This window comes from Lithobates pipiens, unplaced genomic scaffold (assembly GCF_037356315.1).
Source record: "Lithobates pipiens isolate NorthernLeopardFrog02 unplaced genomic scaffold, aLitPip1_a1.2 Scaffold_35, whole genome shotgun sequence".
Lineage (NCBI taxonomy): Eukaryota > Metazoa > Chordata > Amphibia > Anura > Ranidae > Lithobates > Lithobates pipiens.
Window position 1 is genome coordinate 7044895 of NW_027507811.1, and position 21780 is coordinate 7066674.

Here is a 21780-nt window from a genome sequence, read left to right on the forward strand (position 1 = left end):
TCACTTCCTGTCTTTCATAGAGACTTCCTGTCTGGGTCAAAGTGAGATCACCACCTGTGGAGATCAGAGGAACTGCAGCCCCCGAGAATCGTCTCGTGGTGCAAACGTGGTTGTGCCATTTTATTTATGCACTCTGTACACCTTTCAGACATAACATTATGACCACTGACAGGTAACATGAATAACCTTGATTGGATATGTGCACGCTGGAAATTTTCTTTTAGTTTCGGATGTATTCGTTGAAGAATTTCGTTTTGTCACATTCATCCGATTTGTTTTTGGGATTTGTTTCGTATTTTCTTCGCCGTTCGTTTCTTATATTCGTTGGTTCTGGTGGATCGGAAACATTTTGCAGTTTTTCCAGAAGATTGCCATCTTGTCAGGGCTGGGCTCATCCCTTCCTTCTCTGAGCTGGCCACTCAGTTGTCGGCTAGTTGACAGCTCCAATCTCTCTCCACAGTTACTCTGCTGTTGATGATATCCTGCTCGTCAGTCCTGCCTACTTAAGCCGTCCAGTCCAGAGGAGCTCTGCCTTCGCCTTGGTCAACATCACAGAGACTATCTCCTGCGATCCTGTTCAAGACTTGCTTTGCCGACATCCCTTCTGGCTCCAGATCCTGCTTGCTGTTCCACTACATTGATACCTGACTTCTGGCTTGGCTGACTATCTGTTCCCGGTTACTGAACTTTGGCTATGTTTTGACTACGTTTGTTCTTTTTACTTTTATTATTAAACAAGTGTGATTTAACTGTACTTCTGTCTCGGTCTGATTTAATGGTTTCTGACACATCTATTTGATATTATTATCGAATCAGACAGACTGTAATTGGAAGTATTCAATATTTTCAGACGCCAGTCCAACCCTCCAATCAGCATGAGCTGATTGGACAATATCATGTGCATCCAAATTAACGAATGGAACTTAATTCAGATCCATTTGTTACCTGAATGCGAATTATCGAATGAATTTGAAAATTGGATTAATTTCCTCATGAATCCAAACTACTATCGCATCATGCAACGTCATCCGGATGAAACAAATGCATTCATTAATTTCACTATAACTTTTTAACAACTTGGAGATTCATATACATCCAAATCTCTGAAAATGACATTTCAGGCGTTTTCCGTGTGACTTCCCCCATAAATCTATATGATTTGACTTTAGTTCCCTTGGCACTTCAAAAAACACAATTTAAACCTGCCAGGGAGTATCCTTCTTCCACTCTTACTCAGAAGATTGTGTCAGGGGAAGATGTCAGCCTTTGACAAAACACGTAGGGCGGGGCCGGGATGTGGTGACGATATCTTGCATGTTGGCTTTGCTGCTCAGAACTGCTGTCTACACAGATAAGCACTTTTGGAATGCATTTAAATGGATTTTTACCAGATTTTAAGCAACAAAGTGTTTTGCGGGGGACAGATATATGGAGGGGCTCCGCTGGGAAACAGATGTAAGGACGGACTCCGCTGGGGACACAGATTAAGGAGGGCTTCGCTGGGGACACAGATGTAAGGAGGGGCTCCAATGGGGACACAGATGTAAGGAGGGGCTCCAATGGGGACACAGATGTAAGGAGGGGCTCCAATAGGGACACAAATGTAAGGAAGGGCTCAGCTGAGGACACAAATCTAAGGAGGGGCTCCGCTGGGGACACAGATGTAAAGAGGGGCTCCGCTGGGGACACAGATGTAAGGAGGGGCTCCGATGGGGACACAGATGTAAGGAGGGGCTCCAATAGGGACACAAATGTAAGGAAGGGCTCAGCTGAGGACACAAATCTAAGGAGGGGCTCCGCTGGGGACACAGATGTAAAGAGGGGCTCCGCTGGGGGCACAGATGTATGAAGGGGCTCCGCTGCGGACACAGATGTAAGAAGGGGCTCCGCTGGGGACACAGATGTGAGGAGGGGCTCCGCTGGGGACACAGATGTAAGGCAGGACTCCACTGATGGGGATACAGATGTAAGAAGGGACTCCGCTGGGGGAACCTGATGTAAGGAGGGACTCCACTGGGGGCACCTGATGTAAGGACGGACTCTGCTGGGGGCACATGATGTAAGGACAGACTCGGCTGGGGACACCTGATGGAATCTGGTGGCAGGCGACGTGGCAAGTGACACGCTCAGGGCTCCCACTGATTCTGCATTATGGTGAGTTGAATGATTTCATTTTATATTACAATGTAATAATAGAAATATTGCGCTTCAATTATCCTGACACCATATCAACCATGGTGACGGGATGATTGACATTCTAACACCAGGTGTTTGGAGTATCTTTATCTGTCGATTGTTAAACTTTCTAGAATACACATATTTCTATTGTGGTGTAGGATCTGGGCCTGCTGTCCCTCCATCCCTCTTTCCTTGCTCTCCCTCCAACCCTTGTTCTTCTCAGACGCTAACCACACCACCTTAGAGCCACATCCACTATTTCACTGAAACCACGCCCATTTTCACCAAGTGTGAGGGGTCAAAAAGGAAGGGCGGGGTCTGGTCCCCCCCCCCCATCCTAAAACTTCACCAGCCACCACTGCTCACACTTCTGCTCATTGTCTTCAATAATCAGTCTAGGGTTTGTGTTTTTGTGGTTTTATTTTTGGAGAACTGGGATAGGGAAGGAGATTTAGATACTCCAAGAAATAGAACTATTCACAGTTGAGGACATCTAAACGATCTATCGGTTAGGCTCGGGTGAAGTCCTTGCGAATAGCATATTTCTCCTTAGCAATAGCGTACAGTAGTTTCAGAAGTGAGGAAAGTTCCTCAGTAGTAGTAGGAAGGCAAAGCTCTTTAGGTACCAGGCAGTGACGGCAGACTGGCAGTCTAAAAGTAGTAGAACTGAGCAAAGTCCTATGCAGTAGCAAACAGTTGGACAAGCTTTTCAGGACATTAGCCAGTATTCCCTTGTTCAGACCCTCAGGGTAAAAGCACAAACCTATTTTTTGTTAGAGAATGGGAGCGTGACCTCCAGTGTAAGTTCACTGGTGAGAAATTGCACCACCTATGCCACTTGACTCACTCTAGTTCAGTGGACTACAAAACACAAGAGATACATTTTAAGCTGTTGTAGAGATAGTATGGGTGCCCGCGTCTCTTGCTAGAATCCATCCCTCAACATCTGATCTGTGTTGGAGGGGATGTGGCCAGAGGGGGAACGTTCCTACTAGACTTGTGCACAACGGAAAATTTCCTTTAGTTTCGGTTCGTTGTCATTCGTAAAATACATCATTTCGTTCTGTTATATTCGTTATGTTACGTTAATACGTTTTCGGATAATTTGTTATTATTCGTAGAGTTTCGAATTCATTCGTTCGTATTCGTTGAAATTCTCTGTTTATGTATGTATAGACATTCGTGATAATGATTCGTAGTTTGGAAAGTCGTTTGTTTATTGAATCTTTAAACACACACAATGACAACGTCTCTTCTCCTCGGCTCAAATACAATACAACACCCTTCTCACTCAGTTCTCAGGAATGCACTTTGCCAGTAATCCATCCTCCGGCACAAAATTAGGTAGCTGATTGGACTATAAGATTTACTTTGAGCTGACCTTTTGTTTCATTAAATCTTTAAAGAATTACCAAATTCATTCGAATTCATTCGTTACATTTCTTTCATATTCGTTGTTATTCGTTATTTGTTTATTCGGACATTCAATACAACACCCTTCTAACTCAGTTCTCAGGAATGCACTTTGCCAGTAATCCATCCTCCGGCACAAAATTAGGTAGCTGATTGGACTATAAGATTTACTTTGAGCTGACCTTTTGTTTCATTAGATCTTTAAAGAATTACCGAATTCATTCAAATGCATTCGTTATATTTCTTTCATATTCGTTGTTATTTGTTTATTCGGACATTCAATACAACACCCTTCTAACTCAGTTCTCAGGAATGCACTATGCCAGTAATCCATCCTCCGGCACAAAATTAATTAGCTGATTGGACTATAAGATTTACTTTGAGCTGACCTTTTGTTTCATTAGATCTTTAAAGAATTACCGAATTCATTCGAATTCATTCGTTATATTTCTTTCATATTCGTTGTTATTCGTTATTTGTTTATTTGGACATTCAATACAACACCCTTCTAACTCAGTTCTCAGGAATGCACTTTGCCAGTAATCCATCCTCCGGCACAAAATTAGGTAGCTGATTGGACTATAAGATTTACTTTGAGCTGACCCTTTGTTTCATTAGATCTTTAAAGAATTACCAAATTCATTCGTTATATTCCTTTCGTATTCATTGTTATTCGTTATTTGTTTATTCGGACATTTGGATGCATCCGAATGTCCGAAAGATGCAAAATTCGGCCGAATTTCGATTCGTTACGAAACGAATTGCACAAGCCTAGTTCCTACATAGATGGTGGGACTGTCCACTGCTATTGCCCTTTTGGTCTCTGGTCCGTAAGCACATTTTGGGTGGGCTAGCTATCGATCTGCCCACTTCACCAAAACACTTTCTCCTTCACGTTCCCCGCAGTGTTCTCCCTCACCTTCTACAAGCTGCAAAACGCCTCGTAGCAGTCCACTGGAAGAGCCCGTGTATTCCGAGCGAGCTCGAATGGATTGAGAAGGCATGGGAGATTATGGAGGCGGCAGAGTGGCTAGCCATCCGCAAGGGTACCCAAAAAAGATTTTATCCACTTGAGGGACTTGGAGCAACCATATTTCTGATTCAATTTCAGCGTCCTCCAGTCTGGACATGGCTTTTTTTGGCCCTTGCATTTAAGCAGCTTGTCCAGGCCAACCAGAACCCAGGAGTTGGTAACCTTGATGTTTCTGCATCTAACCTGTTAATAAACCAGGTGTGAACTTTATGTTATGAATATGGGAGCGGTAATCTTTTTCCCAGTGTTGTTTTACGTGTTCCAATCTTAATTTAAAAAAAATTCACACGTCTTAAACCTATTGTACTATTGCTCCGAGTTTCAGCGCAAGCTCTTCTGCCCTCTCTCCGGGGAGCAGACGATCTGTCCACATAGATCGAATATCTGGGACAAGTGAGGACTTACATGTGCTATGTTGTGCTGGTTTATCTCACTATTTTTATTATCTTGTAGTATTGCATAGTTGCCAACAGTCCAGATTTTCCCGGGACAATACCGATTTTGGGACCCTCGTCCCGATTGCAGGCCGTCCCGATTCGGAATTTTCTCTTTTGTTCATGTAAAAACAGGAATGTTTGGCTCTGCAGCAGTTCTGGCTACTAGCTCCAACAAAATGGCCGCCGGCGCCGCCGCGAGAGCTTTCCCTTTGTGTTCAGCTATATCTCCTCTCGTTCCTCGTGTTTGTTGGAGAGGGGAGGGGCCGATCCGTGCAGCCAATGAATCGGCTTCTCTCTTCACAATTCTCCAGCCAGGGTTAGCTGGTATGGATTGGCCTCTCCCCTCTCCACTAAACACGAGGAACGAGAGGAGATGTAGCTAGACTGCAGCCAACACTCCGTCTGCAGCCAACACTCCACTGGGGGCACCTGATGCAAGAGGCACTCCGCTGAGGACACTGACCACTGGGGGAACCTGATGTAAGAGGCACTCTGCTGGGGACACTTGATGTAAGAGGCACTCCGCTGGGGACACTTGATGTAAGAGGCACTCCGCTGGGGACACCTGATGTAAGAGGCACTCCGCTGGGGACACCTGAGGTAAGAGGCACTCTGCTGCGGACACCTGAGGTAAGAGGCACTCTGCTGCGGACACCTGAGGTAAGAGGCACTCTGCTGGGGACACCTGAGGTAACAGACACTCTGCTGGGGACACCTGAGGTAACAGACACTCTGCTGGGGACACCTGAGGTAAGGACAGACTCTGCAGGGGGCATCTGATGCAAGGACGGACTCTGCTGAGGCACCTGGTAGCATGCGACGTGGCAGGTGACACGCTCAGGGGTCCCACTGATTCTGGATTATGGCGAGTTGAATGATTTCATTCTATATTACAATGTAATAATGCGCTTCAATCATCCTGACACCAGACCAACCATGGTGCTGGGATGATTGAATCGCTAACACCAGGTGTTTGGAGTATCTTTATCTGCTGATTTGTTAAACTCTGGAATACCCATTTCTACTGTGGTGTAGGATCTGGGCCTGCTGTCCCTCCATCCCCCTTCCCTTCTCTCTCCCTCTTTTCCCCTTTCTTTCGTCACCTCTCATTCATCTCAGACTAACCACACCCCCATTTAAACCACGCCCATAATTTCATGCAAGCCACGCCTATTTTTCCGCGTGCGACAAATTTTTATTTTTTTTGCTATGTCACGTCTACGAACGCATGCCTCACCCCCTAATTATAATAATACTCCGCCTACAGCCAAAAAAGCGTTCCTATACATTTTTTTTTTACAATGTTGGCAACTATGGTATTGCGATTGAAGATATATTTTTCCCTTTATTTTATTGTACTGCCTAAAAATGTTAAATAAAGATTATACAAAAAAAAAAAAAAGCCTATAGATCCTTTAAATTGTCTGTACTTACAAAATGTCCTGGGACAGATCTCTGTAGAACCAGTGTCACTCCAAAATCAGGCCCTCAGGACTCCCTCCTGAGGCTGCATGGCAGCATGCTCTCTCTTGCTTCAAGCCCTCAGGTCGCCCACATGGCAGCAAGTGGCAGGGGAGGCAGCATTTCTCTACCAGCTTGGTGCAATCCTCTGTTAGGAAAGACCAAGAGTCCATGAGCTCCTAGAATATAAATACAGGCACCCAACATGCATAGGGGCACCTCCCCTTGTAATTACAAAAAGCAGGGATCGGGAGCTTTTAGTTAGGCACCGCTAACAGTTCCGGGTGCACGTGCCATGCACGCACTCGGCAAAGCTGTATGCACAGCAACTCATGCAAATATGCTGCTCCTACTATTTGCATGCAGCTGGCGCCAAAGGGGCTAATCACTATGTATCTACCCGGAGCACATAGATTCACTGCAAGAGCACTGATCACTTCAAAAGTTGGCTATAGTATCCTGGATCGCTAACTTAAGAAATGACTGAAGGATTTCCTAACACTCTTCCCTTACACCACTATGGTATACATAGCCAGTGCCCAGAACAGAGCTGGGAGCTCTTAATGCTGCGAGTCCTGTTCATTAAGGAAATTGTGGACCAGCTATAACGGAGGTTAAATAATGTTTAGAGTATAGGGATGAATTGTTAATTTTCTTCAGCTAGGAAAAGGAAAGATAGATAGCATTTGAATGTGTGTATGTTGTTATTTGGAAGGTTGTTTAGCTCAGTGTAGCGCTCACCATAGTTATATAGTCATGTTGAAAAAAAAATAAATACACAAGTCCATCTAGTTCAACCAATAAAATCATACACTCCCATATACACAATCCTTTACCACAGTCCAGTTGTAAGGGTAGGAGGCTTGGTTTACTGTGGCGTTGGGGGAAGATCACTGTTCATCTTTTTAGTCAAGGTTCATTCCCCTACGGATGCCTCTCGGGATCCTTGGATGTTTGCTTTGCTTTTATAGACATTTAAATGCTGCATTTATTTACTTTAAATCCTATACCCACAGTTGATCCAGAGGAAGGCAGAAAAAAAAAAAAACCACAGCAAAGCATGATCCAATTTGCTACAGCAGGGGGAAAAAAAAATCTTTCCTGATCCCCTGAGAGGCAATCAGGTTTTCCAGAGAGTAGAGACCACGCCAGTTGTGCCATTTAGGGGCTTGTTTGCCCTCTTTTATTAATCAGAAAGGAAAAAATAAAATAAAAAAAATCCAACAACAGAACAGTTGCCCACACAGGGGTATCCATTAATGAAAAACAAAGTAAGAGGAATTACGGGTGGAGAGATATATGGGTCTATGAACTGATTAACCTATACTTGGAGCATACTACAGCCGTCCTGTTCATTAAGGAAATTGTGGACCAGCTACAACAGAGGTTTAAGTGACTTTTAGTGTATTCCTATTGCATAAAGATTTTTGTCAATTTTCTTCAATTATTAAAGGATAGGTAGCATATGTATGTATGTATGTATGTATGTATGTATGTGTATTGTAGTCTACATGCCTCATATTGTTCTTTATCTCTGAATGTAAAAAGCTTTTGGGCACAGCAATCTTGTTCAGTAAAAGCATATAGAAATGTTTATTTCCTTGGGCTTACTGCAGGAATCAGAGAGCCGAAAAAATAAAAAATATCTTGGGGTTTGAGGTGGCGATGGTGATGTGGTGGTGATGGCAATGTGGTTGGAGGTGGCGGCGGTGATGTAGGGTGGGGTGGAGATGGTGACGTGGTTGGAGGTGGTGACGGTGATGTGGTTGGAGTTGGAGGTGGTGACGGTGATGTGGTTGGAGGTGGAGGTGGTGACGGTGATGTGGTTGGAGTTGGAGGTGGTGACGGTGATGTGGTTGGAGTTGGAGGTGGTGACGGTGATGTGGTTGGAGTTGGAGGTGGTGACGGTGATGTGGTTGGAGGTGGTGACGGTGATGTGGTTGGAGTTGGAGGTGGTGACGGTGATGTGGTTGGAGTTGGAGGTAGTGACGGTGATGTGGTTGGAGTTGGTGACGGTGATGTGGTTGGAATTGGAGGTGGTGACGGTGATGTGGTTGGAGTTGGAGGTGGTGACGGTGATGTGGTTGGAGTTGGTTACGGTAATGTGGTTGGAATTGGAGGTGGTGACGGTGATGTGGTTGGAGTTGGAGGTAGTGATGGTGATGTGGTTGGAGGTGGAGACGGTGAGGTGGTTGGAGATGGCGATGGTGCAGAGGAGGAATTACGGGTGGAATGATAGACGGGTCAATGAACTGATGGACTTATCCTTGGAGTCTACTACAGACGTCCTGAGATTTATGAGAAGGGGGGAAGAGTCGGTTGTTCCAACAACTACAAGCCGGTAAAACCAAACTACTAAGACACAAGATTAAGATTATATTTACATTTTTATCAGGTATGAGAGGACTTTGAGGAAACAAATAATCCTACTAAAGGCTTCAAAATATTTCTTCCATGATAAAAGTTCAGAGGAGCGCTCAGCCACGTGTTTTCTGAGGTGTATATCAAGGTGAGCTTCTTCCCAGTGTGAGATCTCTGATATACGGCAAAATATGATCCGTATAGAAGACATTTCCCGCACTCAGGACACTAATAGACCTCAAGGGTTGTGTCGGTTCTCTGATGTTTGAGAAGATAGGACTTCTGTGAAAAGCAACATTTTCCCGCACTCAGGGCAGGAATACGGCTTCTCCGCTGTGTGAGATTATTGATGTCTGATTTTTGTGGATAAAAATTTCCCTCACTCAGGGCCAAAAAAATTGCTTTTCCCCCCCATGTGTAGAATATCTGATGTTCAGTAAAACTGGACTTTCATGAAGGGCATTTTCTACGCTAAGAAGCTACGGTACGCATCTACTCACCTAAGTGAGACCTACAGTGTTTGTTAAGATCGCACTTGCGTGAAAAACATTTCCCGCACTCGGGGCAGGAATGCGGCTGCTCACCCGTGTGAGATCTTTGATGTTTAACAAGGTCTGATTTCTGTGGATAACATTTTCCACACTCAGAGCAGGAATATGGCTTCTTCCCTGTGTGAGATCTTTGATGTTTATTAAGGTCTGTTTTCAGTGGATAGCATTTTCCACACTCGGGGCAGGAATACGGCTTCTCCCCCGTGTGAGATCTTTGATGTTTAACCAGGTCTGATCTCTGTGGATAACCTTTTCCGCACTCAAGACAGGAATACGGCTTTTCGCCCGTGTGAATTCTCTGGTGTATTTTAAGATGGGAATTCTGTGAAAAACGTTTTCCGCACTCAGAACAGGAATAGGCCTTCTCGCCCGTGTGAGTCGTTTGATGGTTTAGAAGGTGTGCTATTTGCGTAAAACGTTTTCCACACTCGGGGCAGCAATACGGCTTTTCGCCCGTGTGAGTCCTATGATGTGCATTAAAATGGGACTTGTGTTTAAAACATTTCCCGCACTCGGGGCAGGAATACGCCTTCCTACCCGCGTGGGATCTTTGCTGTTTAGGAAGGTCCGATCTCGGAGACAAACGCTCCCCACTCTTAGGGCAGGAATTTGCCTTCTCACCCGTGTGAATTCTTTGATGGGATTTAAGGACTGATTTTTTCGTAAAACGTTTTCCACACTCGGGACAGGGATACGGCTTTTCACCCGTGTGAAATCTCAGATGCGAAACAAGATGGGCCTTCATATAAAAACATTTCCCGCACTCGGAGCAGCAAAACGGCCTCTCGCCTGTGTGAATTCTTTGATGTTTTCCAAGGTTTGATTTTACAGCAAAACATTTTCCGCACTCAGGACAGGGAAACGGCTTCTCCCCCGTGTGAGTTCTTTGATGTAAAACAAAGTCATATCTTCGTGGAAAACCCTTCCCGCACTCGGAGCAGACATGTTTCTTCTCGCTCGTGTTCATGCTCTTATGTTCAGGAGGACAGGACGTCGGTAAAGAACGTTTTCCAGATTCCTCCATGTGATAACCTCCCGTGATGTCCTCATCTTCCATTCTACAACCTGGAGATAAAGTGAGACGATCCTTTGAGGGTTTCTCCATGGCGTGTCCTGGAAAAAAAATATAAAAACATCATCAATAGATATGAGAGGGTTAGTTCACTTCCATCAAGATCCCATCTGGATCAGGTAGATATGAGTGAGGAGATGTTCTCTGTGGAGGTCCCAACCAGCCGGGACTTTTCCCCCCTCTTCAGTCCTTTGGTCCTCATCCCAGATCACTTCTACATTTACACAGCCTTGTCAGAAGAGCAGGAACCAATGGGGGACTGGGAGGTCCATGCTCTTCACACAACCACAAGCCTAGGCACTGGGTCATGTGATCTCTGATAGACAAGAGGGTCAAAGTTCAGACTTGGAAGACCCTTTACCATAGAACAAGTGACCATAGGCCTAGGCTTCTGGCGATATGCAGCACTGGAGGGAGTTTGTAGCAATATTTTCAAATTTAAAGATGAGTGTTTTAGCGTCACTCCTTAGCCCAATGAGACATTTAATAGAGTTAACATTTAGCTACAAGTCGGCTGGAAGAAGAGGGACCGACCTAAGAAAGGCTCAATCTGTGTTATCATATCTGTGCTACTGTATCTAGTTGTAGCACCCTCTAGTGTGTAGCTAGTGTAAGTACATTTAGTTAATGGCTCATGGCAGTTGTACGAGTCTGTAATTGGGTCGGGTTACTGTAGGGCAGGCTAGATGGCTCTAGAGGGCAGGTAGTTGGTACCTCCCCCTCCTGGATCTAGAAGCTCGGAGAAACGCTGGGCAAGAGGTCCTAATCTGCATACTTGAAAGGCTGGCCTAAGGATTGGCCAGATTCCTTCTCGACCTTTTCAACATGGAGGAACTCTTGAAAATAGTTCTCCGGTCTCAGGGGAACCCCCTGATAAAATTAGAAATCTACAACTCATGATACTTTAGTGTGATGGTCGGTGGGAAGAATGGTCCTTACACTTGTGGTCATTGGGAAGAATGGTCCTTACACTTGTGGTCATTGGGAAGAATGGTCCTCACACTTGTGGTCATTGGGAAGAATGGTCCTTACACTTGTGGTCATTGGGAAGAATGGTCCTCACACTTGTGGTCAGTGGGAAGAACGCTCCTCACACTTGTGGTCATTGGGAAGAACGCTCCTCACACTTGTGGTCAGTGGGAAGAACGCTCCTCACACTTGTGGTCAGTGGGAAGAACGCTCCTCACACTTGTGGTCAGTGGGAAGAATTACCTCCTTACAGAGAGCTAAAACGATCAATGGCGTGAGTGGGAACTTATCTGAGAGGCAGAAATTGCCCAATGCTGAAGGAACCCCTAGCAACCTCTGGAGGAACCCTAGGGAGGAACCCCGGTTGAGAATCACTGCCTTAGGCCAGCCCTTAAATATGGGGGAGCCTGGCCAGCTTGGGGGGGGGGGGGTGGTCAGGTGGAAGATGGCGTGCTAAGGTTGCTGTTGTGTAGCCTGGGGAGGGGACCCCCGGCTCTGGGGGGGCTCTGCCTCCAGGCTGGGAGCTGAGGAAAGGAAGTAGGGGAAGCCTGAGAGGGGGGAATCTCCATTACCTTTGGGTTTAGTGCAGAAGAAATCCAGGCTGGCATGGGAGGATGCGTCCAGTTGGAGGCCTTAACGGGAATCTTGCTCGGTGCAGTGGGGAGTAAAGGACAGTGTACGTACCTCAGCACATACAAAAGGGGAGAGACTGACAGACGTAGTTGTAAGGAAAAGTTCTGTGCACAGGCTAAAACACGTTCCTTTCCAAGCTCACAAGAATTGGGCACTGGCTAATGCATATGCGCATGCGCCATCGCACATTCTCGTGCGTGACGGCGCACACGTGCACCTGTGACGGACGTTGGCGCCAAACAGACTATTTAACCATAGCCAGGGCTCAGGATCACTGAGGGCTTTATCTTTCATCCTTCCCTGCATCCTGTGTTCCCGTTATCCGGATTCCAGTTGCTGACCCGGCTTGTCTAAGAACTCTCTGAACTCTGCACAGACCCTGGCTTGTGCTTGACCTTCTCTTCGGTCTGCTCCAATGGCTTCTATTGCACCGATTGGCTCCTGACCCCGGCTTGTACCCAGACCATGCTATTGCCTCCTCCTTTGTACCTGTCCTGCCGGTAGATGACCCGGCTTCCTGACACATCCTGCTGTTCTACAGTCTGCTACCAGCGCATTGCTCACCTGCCCGCTGTCGCCAGTACCGGCCTGCTTCAGTCTACTATCCTCCAGCTGTCTACTTCACTGAAGACCTCTAATGTCTGGCATGGTTACCCGCTCTGCTACTGGCAAGACCTACAGGCACTCATGCCACTCTGCACTCCTGTTCACACTACCAGGGGTGTAAGTGAGGCCCGAACGAGACCTATCCCTCATTGATTTGGTCTCTTCTCATACCAACAGATGCGGGCCAGCTATCTATTTAGAGCCGCTAAACGTGCAATAGCCAGGGCCTGGAAAAAAAAATGGCCGTTTCATTTGCGGAGCTGAGGAGCATTCTGACCACCCTCACGATCAATGAGAAGATGAGTCGTATCCTCCACGACCCTCACACTAAATTTCTCAAGGTATGTGCCCCGGGGTGGTCTTACGATCTCCCTATTCTATATCCGACCAGCCCAGGCCTGTCTAATTGACCCCGCTCATCTCCCAGCCTGGGGGACCCGTCTCCCTTCGCCTCTCTTTCTACTTCTCTTCCATCGTCTTTTTTGTTATCTTTCTCTTCTTCCCCTGTTCTTTGGGCTCCCCACTTCCATTAAATATTCAGTCTAAGATTTGTTTTCTTACATTTTTGTGGTTTGCGTCACACCTCAGCCCTTAGGCCTAGGTACCCGGTGTTGACCCCCCTGGCCTTGGTCGGAGGGCCCCTCTTGATCAATAGTACTTCCTTAAAAACACATTCCATGTGTGTACTTGTTCACATGATGTTTTCACTCTTATGCCGCGTAATAGGTCTGACGGAATCATTCCCATCGGGAAAACCGTTAGTCTGTATGCTGGTCCGACGCGAGGGCAGCTATTGGCTACTGAACTTCCTTTTCTAGTCCCATCGTACGTCATCACGTTCAAAGCGAACGGACATTGGAGTGGACTTTAGTCCGTTCATGTGTGGGCAAGTCCGTTCGTTCGGAAGTCCCTCGTGACTCCGTCGAAAGTCCGTCTGACTTTTTCTGCCGGAAAGTTTGGTCGTGTGTACGCGGCCTTAGCCTACTTTTGGTATCCCCTGCGTGGAAATGTTGCATTTGTGTTTTTTTTTTTTTATATATTCCTCTGTATTCCTCCCTGCACCCCCCCCCCCCCCCCATAACATCCTCTGTCCCCTGCACCCCCCACTGTAGCATCCTCTGTCCTGTAGCGTCCTCTGTCCCCTGCACCCCCCACTGTAGCGTCCTCTGTCCTGTAGCGTCCTCTGTCCCCTGCACCCCCCCACTGTAGCGTCCTCTGTCCCCTGCACCCCCCCACTGTAGCGTCCTCTGTCCCCTGCACCCCCCCACTGTAGCATCCTCTGTCCTGTAGCGTCCTCTGTCCCCTGCACCCCCCCACTGTAGCGTCCTCTGTCCCCTGCACCCCCCCACTGTAGCGTCCTCTGTCCCCTGCACCCCCCCACTGTAGCGTCCTCTGTCCCCTGCACCCCCCCACTGCAGAGTCCTCTGTCCCCTGCACACCCCCCCACAGTAGTATCCTCTGTCCCCTGCACCCCCTCCCCCCCACTGTAGTGTCCTGTCCCCTGCACCCCCCCCCCCCCTATTGTAGCGTCCTCTGTTCCCTGCACCCCCCGACTGTAGATTACTGTGCCCTGCACCCCTCACTGTAGCATCCTCTGTCCCCTGCACTACCCCCCCCCACTGTAGCGTCCTCTGTCCCCTGCACCCCCCCACTATAGCGTCCTATGTCCCCTGCACCCCCCCACTGTAGCGTCCTCTGTCCCCTGCACCCCCCCCCCCACTGTAGCGTCCGGTCCCCTGCACACCCCCCCCCACTGTAGCGTCCTGTCCCCTGTACCCCTCCACTGTAGTGTCCTGTCCCCTGTACCCCTCCACTGTAGTGTCCTGTCCCCTGTACCCCTCCACTGTAACATTCTCTGTCCCCTGCACCCTCCCCACTGTAGTGTCCTGTCCCCTGTACCCCTCCACTGTAGTGTCCTGTCCCCTGTACCCCTCCACTGTAACATCCTCTGTCCCCTGCACCCTCCCCACTGTAGCGTCCTCTGTCCCCTGCACCAGCCCCCCACTGTAGCGTCCTCTGTCCCCTGCACCAGCCCCCCACTGTAGCGTCCTCTGTCCCCTGCACCAGCCCCCCACTGTAGCGTCCTCTGTCCCCTGCACCAGCCCCCCACTTTAGCGTCCTCTGTCCCCTGCACCAGCCCCCCACTTTAGCGTCCTCTGTCCCCTGCACCAGCCCCCCACTTTAGCGTCCTCTGTCCCTTGTACTACCCCCCCCCCCCCCCCCCCCCACTGTAGCGTCCTCTGTCCCCTGCACTATCCCCACCACTGTAGCGTCCTCTGTCCCCTGCACCCCCCCATTGTAGCGTCCTCTGTCCCCTGCACAACCCCCTCCCCCCCCATTATAGCGTCCTCTGTCCCCTGCACACACCCCCCACTGTAGCGTCCTCTGTCCACTGCACTACCCCCCCCCCCCCCCACTGTAGCGTCCTCTGTCCCCTGCACTACCCCCCCCCCCCACTGTAGCGTCCTCTGTCCCCTGCACTACCCCCCCCTACTGTAGCGTCCTGTCCCCTGTAACCCTCCACTGTAGTGTCCTGTCCCCTGTACCCCTCCACTGTAACATCCTCTGTCGCCTGCACCCTCCCCACTGTAGTGTCCTGTCCCCTGCACCCCTCCACTGTAGAGTCCTTTGTCCCCTGCACCCCCCACTGTAGTGCCCTCTTTCCCCCACCTCACAAACACACGCTGTTGTAGGTAGAAATCTCCTGCCTTACACAGGTGTACAGCAAGCAGAGATCGATATCACCGGGCTGGATGGGGGCGAGAACTGCTGAAGTTAACTTTTCACATTAACAGGCTGGTGATTTGGTGATTGGTTGCTAGGATCACCCGGCAGCCAATCACCTACTGTTTATGGGAAAAGTAAACTCCAGCAGCTCCCCCATCCAGCCCTGTGATAACGGCGCTCGCAGCTGTCCAATGAAGAGGACATCGGCGAAAATGTCAGCGGACGGGGTGCCCATAAATTAACCACGGCCGGTGATGGGCCGATCATTCAGCAGTGGTGGGCTGTGGGTTGCCGACCCCTGCCCTATACCGTATCCAAGCCATTTCCCCCCCCCCCCCAATGAAACAAAAACAAGCCCATGGACTGATTTCTTGTGTCTGGATGCAAGGCGGAAATGCGTGTTGTTGGCTGTGCAGGAACAGGGTGACTCGGTATTCAGTGGCTCCAGCAGGTGTAGCACTACATAGGAATGAAATACAACCCAAAACCGCCAGCTGAGAACCAGGACGAGCGTGCCCATGTCAACCTATTATCACTCGGCTCCCGCCCTACTCCGGACCAATCAGTGAGTAGTAACAGAGCAGAGATAAGAGAAGAATATATGATGGGTCACCTGTGCTGATCTCTGTAGGAGTGTCCTCCTCTATGAATGTCCTCGTCATTCCAGCCTCCTCCGTATATTGCTGATCATCCCTCACATACGTCTCTTCTTCTTCACCCTCAACTTTCATCTTCATCAGATCTTCACCCTAAACCAACAGAATGGCAGAAAATAACATCTGTAACATAGAAGTATTTATGATGTGAGATCACATAGAAAATATCATCTTGTAGAGTCCACACATCATCTCCACATGTCAGAGTGTTCAATCACTTTATGTTCCCGACCCTCAACTCCACCTACCTGATGATGGTGGGGGATGGTGTGACCTTCCTGTGTGGAATACAGAGGATGGGGACATCTCTCTGGTGGGGTTCTCTTATTAGGTGGCTCCATCATAATGTAATTGTAGAGATCCTCATGTCCTTCAGAAAGCTCCTCCATCACCCCATCCTCATCATCCTCCTCTTTTATCTCTTCTTTAACCTCAACTTTATCATCTTTCGGGTTTTCACTCTGAATATATAATAAAAATGACATCAATGGTAACAATGCAGATAATGTACAGATCCTAATGATACTATCAGTGATTGTTCCTCATCTACCTGATGATGGTGGGGGATGATGTGACCTTCCTGTGTGGAATCCCGGGAATACAGAGGACGGGGACATCTCTCTGGTGCGTTCCTGGTATTAGGTGTCTCCGTTGTGACATCTTTGTGTCCTCCTGAAAACTCATTCATCACTCCATACTCCTCATCCTCCTCTTTATACTCTTCTTTAACAACAATGTTATCATCCCCGAGGTTTCCACTCTGTTACAATGAATGTTTTATTATATATTCAAACACTTGTGTTTAAATCTTAACTATCAGTGATTGCTCCTCACCTACCTGATGATGGTGGGGGATGGTGTGATCCTCCTGTGTGGAATCCCGGGAATACAGAGGACGGGGACATCTCTCTGGTGGGTTCCCATTACTGGATCCATCTGTAGGAAACACACACACTGACTGAATACATTGTTTCTATGTGTTTATCAGATGATGGGGGATCTAGGTGGAGCCTCCGTACTGCTCTCTCCTTTACAATAAAGTCTCCTCTTACCCGGTGATGTGGGGGCGGCTGATTGTCCATCATGAGATCCTTGTGTCCTTCTGTTTATCAGATGATGGGGGATCTAGGTGAACCCTCTGTACTGCTCTCAGAATATTATATGACTAACCTGTGCTGATCTCTGTAGGAGTGTCCTCCTCTATGAATGTCCTCGTCATTCCAGCCTCCTCCGTATATTGCTGATCATCCCTCACATACGTCTCTTCTACTTCACACTCAACTTTTATGTTCATCAGATCTTCACCCTAAACAAAGAAAATTATAAAAAATAAAAATAAAAACTAAGTGAGGGGCGGCTGATTGGCCATCATGACGTCCTTGTAGAGATCCTTGTGTCCTTCTAAATACTCCCACTCCTCCATGGAGAAATAGACAGTGACATCCTGACACCTTATAGGAACCTGACACACACAATGATACAGTCACCATCCAGACACATCCCTTGTCTGTTACTGGATAATGTCCCAGAATTCCCAGAATCCTCCTCACCTCTCCTGTCAGCAGCTCCATCATCTTCTTGGTGACTTCTAGAATCTTCTCCATGTTGTGTCTCTCAGGTTTTAGGGAGTCACATGGAGGCACTGTGATGGTCATATGATCACCTGACTTCACCAGAGGAAATCTCTGTATTGGAGAACCAATAGGAATATCATGTTAGAATCCCAGAATCCTCCTCACCTCTCCGGTCAGGTCTGTGTTTTATTAATAGAGATAAGAGTGATGTCATGTGACCTCCCAGAATCCTCCTCACCTCTCCGGTCAGGTCTGTGTTTTATTAATAGAGATAAGAGTGATGTCATGTGACCTCCCAGAATCCTCCTCACCTCTCCGGTCAGGTCTGTGTTTTATTAATAGAGATAAGAGTGATGTCATGTGACCTCCCAGAATCCTCCTCACCTCTCCTGTCAGCAGGTAGATGATCTCCAGGGTGAGGTTTAGTATCCTCTCAGGTAGGTGACTCCGGTCCTCCTCCATCCTCATTGGTAGTACGGCACTTCTCTAAAACACAAACATGACGGCATCTACAAACAAACAATGCTCCTGACAGACTGCAGGTGAACCTGTATTTTACCATCCAGCTTATTTCTTCCCAGACTGATAACTGTCCTCCCTGTAATATGTTCCCTTTACCACTCTTTCCACAATAGTGTCTTCTCTCCCTAAACTCTCATTCCTGTACCCATCTTCTCCTCCCCCAAAATATGCCCCTTCTTAACCAACGACAACTCAAAGCAACCAATTCACTTCCAGCTTATTACTCGTCTTGACTACCGTAACTCCCTTCCCTTGGCCAACCTCTGCAGAGACTATCCCCCCCTTCAGTCTATCATGAATGTTGCTACCAGACTCATCCACCTTACCAACGGCTCAGTATCCTCCACCCCTCTCTGCCAATCCCTCCACTGGCCTCCATTCAGTGTCCTCCACCCCTCTCTGCCAATCCCTCCATTCAGTGTCCTCCACCCCTCTCTGCCAATCCATCCACTGACCTCCATTCAGTGTCCTCCACCCCTCTCTGCCAATCCCTCCACTGACCTCCATTCAGTGTCCTCCACCCCTCTCTGCCAATCCCTCCACTGACCTCCATTCAGTGTCCTCCACCCCTCTCTGCCAATCCCTCCACTGACCTCCATTCAGTGTCCTCCACCCCTCTCTACCAATCCCTCCACTGGCTTCCATTCAGTGTCCTCCACCCCTCTCTGCCAATCCCTCCACTGACCTCCATTCAATGTCCTCCACCCCTCTCTGCCAATCCCTCCACTGACCTCCATTCAGTGTCCTCCACCCCTCTCTGCCAATCCCTCCACTGACCTCCATTCAGTGTCCTCCACCCCTCTCTGCCAATCCCTCCACTGACCTCCATTCAATGTCCTCCACCCCTCTCTGCCAATCCCTCCACTGGTCTCCATTCAGTGTCCTCCACCCCTCTCTGCCAATCCCTCCACTGACCTCCATTCAATGTCCTCCACCCCTCTCTGCCAATCCCTCCACTGACCTCCATTCAATGTCCTCCACCCCTCTCTGCCAATCCCTCCACTGGTCTCCATTCAGTGTCCTCCACCCCTCTCTGCCAATCCCTCCACTGACCTCCATTCAATGTCCTCCACCCCTCTCTGCCAATCCCTCCACTGGTCTCCATTCAGTGTCCTCCACCCCTCTCTGCCAATCCCTCCACTGACCTCCATTCAGTGTCCTCCACCCCTCTCTGCCAATCCCTCCACTGACCTCCATTCAGTGTCCTCCACCCCTCTCTGCCAATCCCTCCACTGACCTCCATTCAGTGTCCTCCACCCCTCTCTGCCAATCCCTCCACTGACCTCCATTCAGTGTCCTCCACCCCTCTCTACCAATCCCTCCACTGGCCTCCATTCAGTGTCCTCCACCCCTCTCTACCAATCCCTCCACTGGTCTCCATTCAGTGTCCTCCACCCCTCTCTACCAATCCCTCCACTGACCTCCATTCAGTGTCCTCCACCCCTCTCTACCAATCCCTCCACTGGTCTCCATTCAGTGTCCTCCACCCCTCTCTACCAATCCCTCCACTGACCTCCATTCAGTGTCCTCCACCCCTCTCTACCAATCCCTCCACTGACCTCCATTCAGTGTCCTCCACCCCTCTCTGCCAATCCCTCCACTGACCTCCATTCAGTGTCCTCCACCCCTCTCTGCCGATCCCTCCGCTGGCCTCACCTAATACAATTCAGAATACTAACAACATACAAAGCCATCCATAGCTCTGCCTTGAGCTCCATCACCAACTTTGTTTCAACAGAGCCCCTAACCATGTCCTCTCTGCTCCTCACATGACCTCCTGCACGCATCCCCCTCATCATTTCTTCCCATGCTCTCCAGAGCCTCGCCAATCCTCTATAACTCCCAACCCCAATCTGTGTTAAAATAAAAATCTTACCTCCTCTGCTGCCAATTCCAGCAATGTCTCCTCTCTACTTCCTCCCGCCTCACCTCTCACCCGGAACTTCCTATTTATACCTGACGTCACTTCCTTTCTTCCATAGAGACTTCCTGTCTGGGGAGAAGTGAGATCACCACCTTGTGGAGATCAGAGAAACTGCAGCCCCGAGAACCGTCTTGTAGTGTGAACACGGCCTTGTGCTGCGTGTGTATGTACTGTACACCGGTCAACTGGTCAGCCATAACATTATGACCACTGACAGGTAGAGTTGCCACCTCATCCCTTTAAACCCGAACGCATATGAATAACATAGGTTCTGTGGCTGATAAGGTGGTAATTAAACTCACTTGGTGCCTCATCTGCATTAAATTAGCCTCAGAACCTGTGTAATTCATGTGTGTCTGGGTTTTAGGGGATGAGCTGGCCACCCTACTGACAGGTAATGTGAACAACTTGGATTATCTCGTTACAATGGTATCTGAAAGTCAGTTTGTTGTGTATGGGGCTGTGTAGCTGCAGACCGGTCAGGGTGTCCATGCTGACCTGTGTCCACAGCCAAAAGTGCCTACAATGGGCGCATGAACATCAGCACGGGAGACTCGTTTATTGGATCATTTGTTATGATCGCCATTCGTTACTTCGGGTGCATTTGTATTCGTTCCGTTCCATTCGTTTAGATGCGGCTTTCATTACTTCGGAATAATTCGTAACTTTGGATGCATTCGTGTTCGTTACGTTAACTATTAGTTACTTTGGCCAAATTTGAAAGGAAATTCCAATACCTATAATTATAACATAATTATCCTAATGTAATCGATTTGTTAAACTCGTAGGTTGAATTGTTTTTCATTCTTCTTCCATTCAGTGTCCTCCACCCCTCTCCACAAATCCCTCCACTGGCTTCCATTCAGTGTCCTCCACCCCTCTCTGCCGATCCCTCCACTGGTCTCCATTCAGTGTCCTCCACCCCTCTCTGACAATCCCTCCACTGGTCTCCATTCAGTGTCCTCCACCCCTCTCCACAAATCCCTCCACTGGTCTCCATTCAGTGTCCTCCACCCCTCTCCACAAATCCCTCCACTGGTCTCCATTCAGTGTCCTCCACCCCTCTCCACAAATCCCTCCACTGACTTCCATTCAGTGTCCTCCACCCCTCTCTGCCGATCCCTCCACTGACTTCCATTCAGTGTCCTCCACCCCTCTCTGCCAATCCCTCCAATGGCTTCCATTCAGTGTCCTCCACCCCTCTCTACCAATCCCCCCACTGGTCTCCATTCAGTGTCCTCCACCCCTCTCCACAAATCCCTCCACTGGCTTCCATTCAGTGTCCTCCACCCCTCTCTACCAATCCCCCCACTGGTCTCCATTCAGTGTCCTCCACCCCTCTCCACAAATCCCTCCACTGGCTTCCATTCAGTGTCCTCCACCCCTCTCTACCAATCCCTCCACTGGTCTCCATTCAGTGTCCTCCACCTCTCTCTACCAATCCCTCCACTGGTCTCCATTCAGTGTCCTCCACCCCTCTCTACCAATCCCCCCACTGGTCTCCATTCAGTGTCCTCCCCCCCTCTCTACCAATCCCTCCACTGGTCTCCATTCAGTGTCCTCCACCCCTCTCTGCCAATCCCTCCACTGGTCTCCATTCAGTGTCCTCCACCTCTCTCTACCAATCCCCTCACTGGTCTCCATTCAGTGTCCTCCACCCCTC

The 21780-nt window shown here is 48.6% G+C and overlaps 1 protein-coding gene and 1 long non-coding RNA gene across 3 annotated transcripts; one reads left to right on the forward strand and one right to left on the reverse strand.

The window, feature by feature from the left end:
- The first annotated feature begins 63 nt into the window (after positions 1-63).
- Positions 64-754, forward strand: LOC143956154 (uncharacterized). The gene is made up of 2 exons (XR_013269854.1): positions 64-172; positions 461-754. It is a non-coding gene; the product is annotated as an uncharacterized LOC143956154 (long non-coding RNA).
- Positions 755-8737: 7983 nt separating this feature from the next.
- Positions 8738-21300, reverse strand: LOC143955624 (uncharacterized). Of its 2 annotated transcripts, XM_077465722.1 has the most exons (9): positions 20070-21300; positions 18056-18157; positions 17648-17782; positions 17268-17403; positions 16936-17033; positions 16648-16857; positions 16346-16558; positions 16055-16190; positions 8738-10547 (listed from the first exon to the last, which is right to left on the reverse strand). In XM_077465722.1, exons 2-9 carry the CDS (start codon positions 18137-18139, stop codon positions 9376-9378), a joined length of 2184 nt encoding a protein of 727 aa, XP_077321848.1. In that variant the 5' UTR covers positions 18140-18157; positions 20070-21300; the 3' UTR covers positions 8738-9375. The 2 variants fall into 2 exon arrangements, with proteins under 2 accessions (XP_077321848.1, XP_077321847.1); XM_077465721.1 differs by lacking the exon at positions 20070-21300 and having other exon boundaries at positions 18056-18861.
- Between the last annotated feature and the right edge of the window lie 480 nt (positions 21301-21780).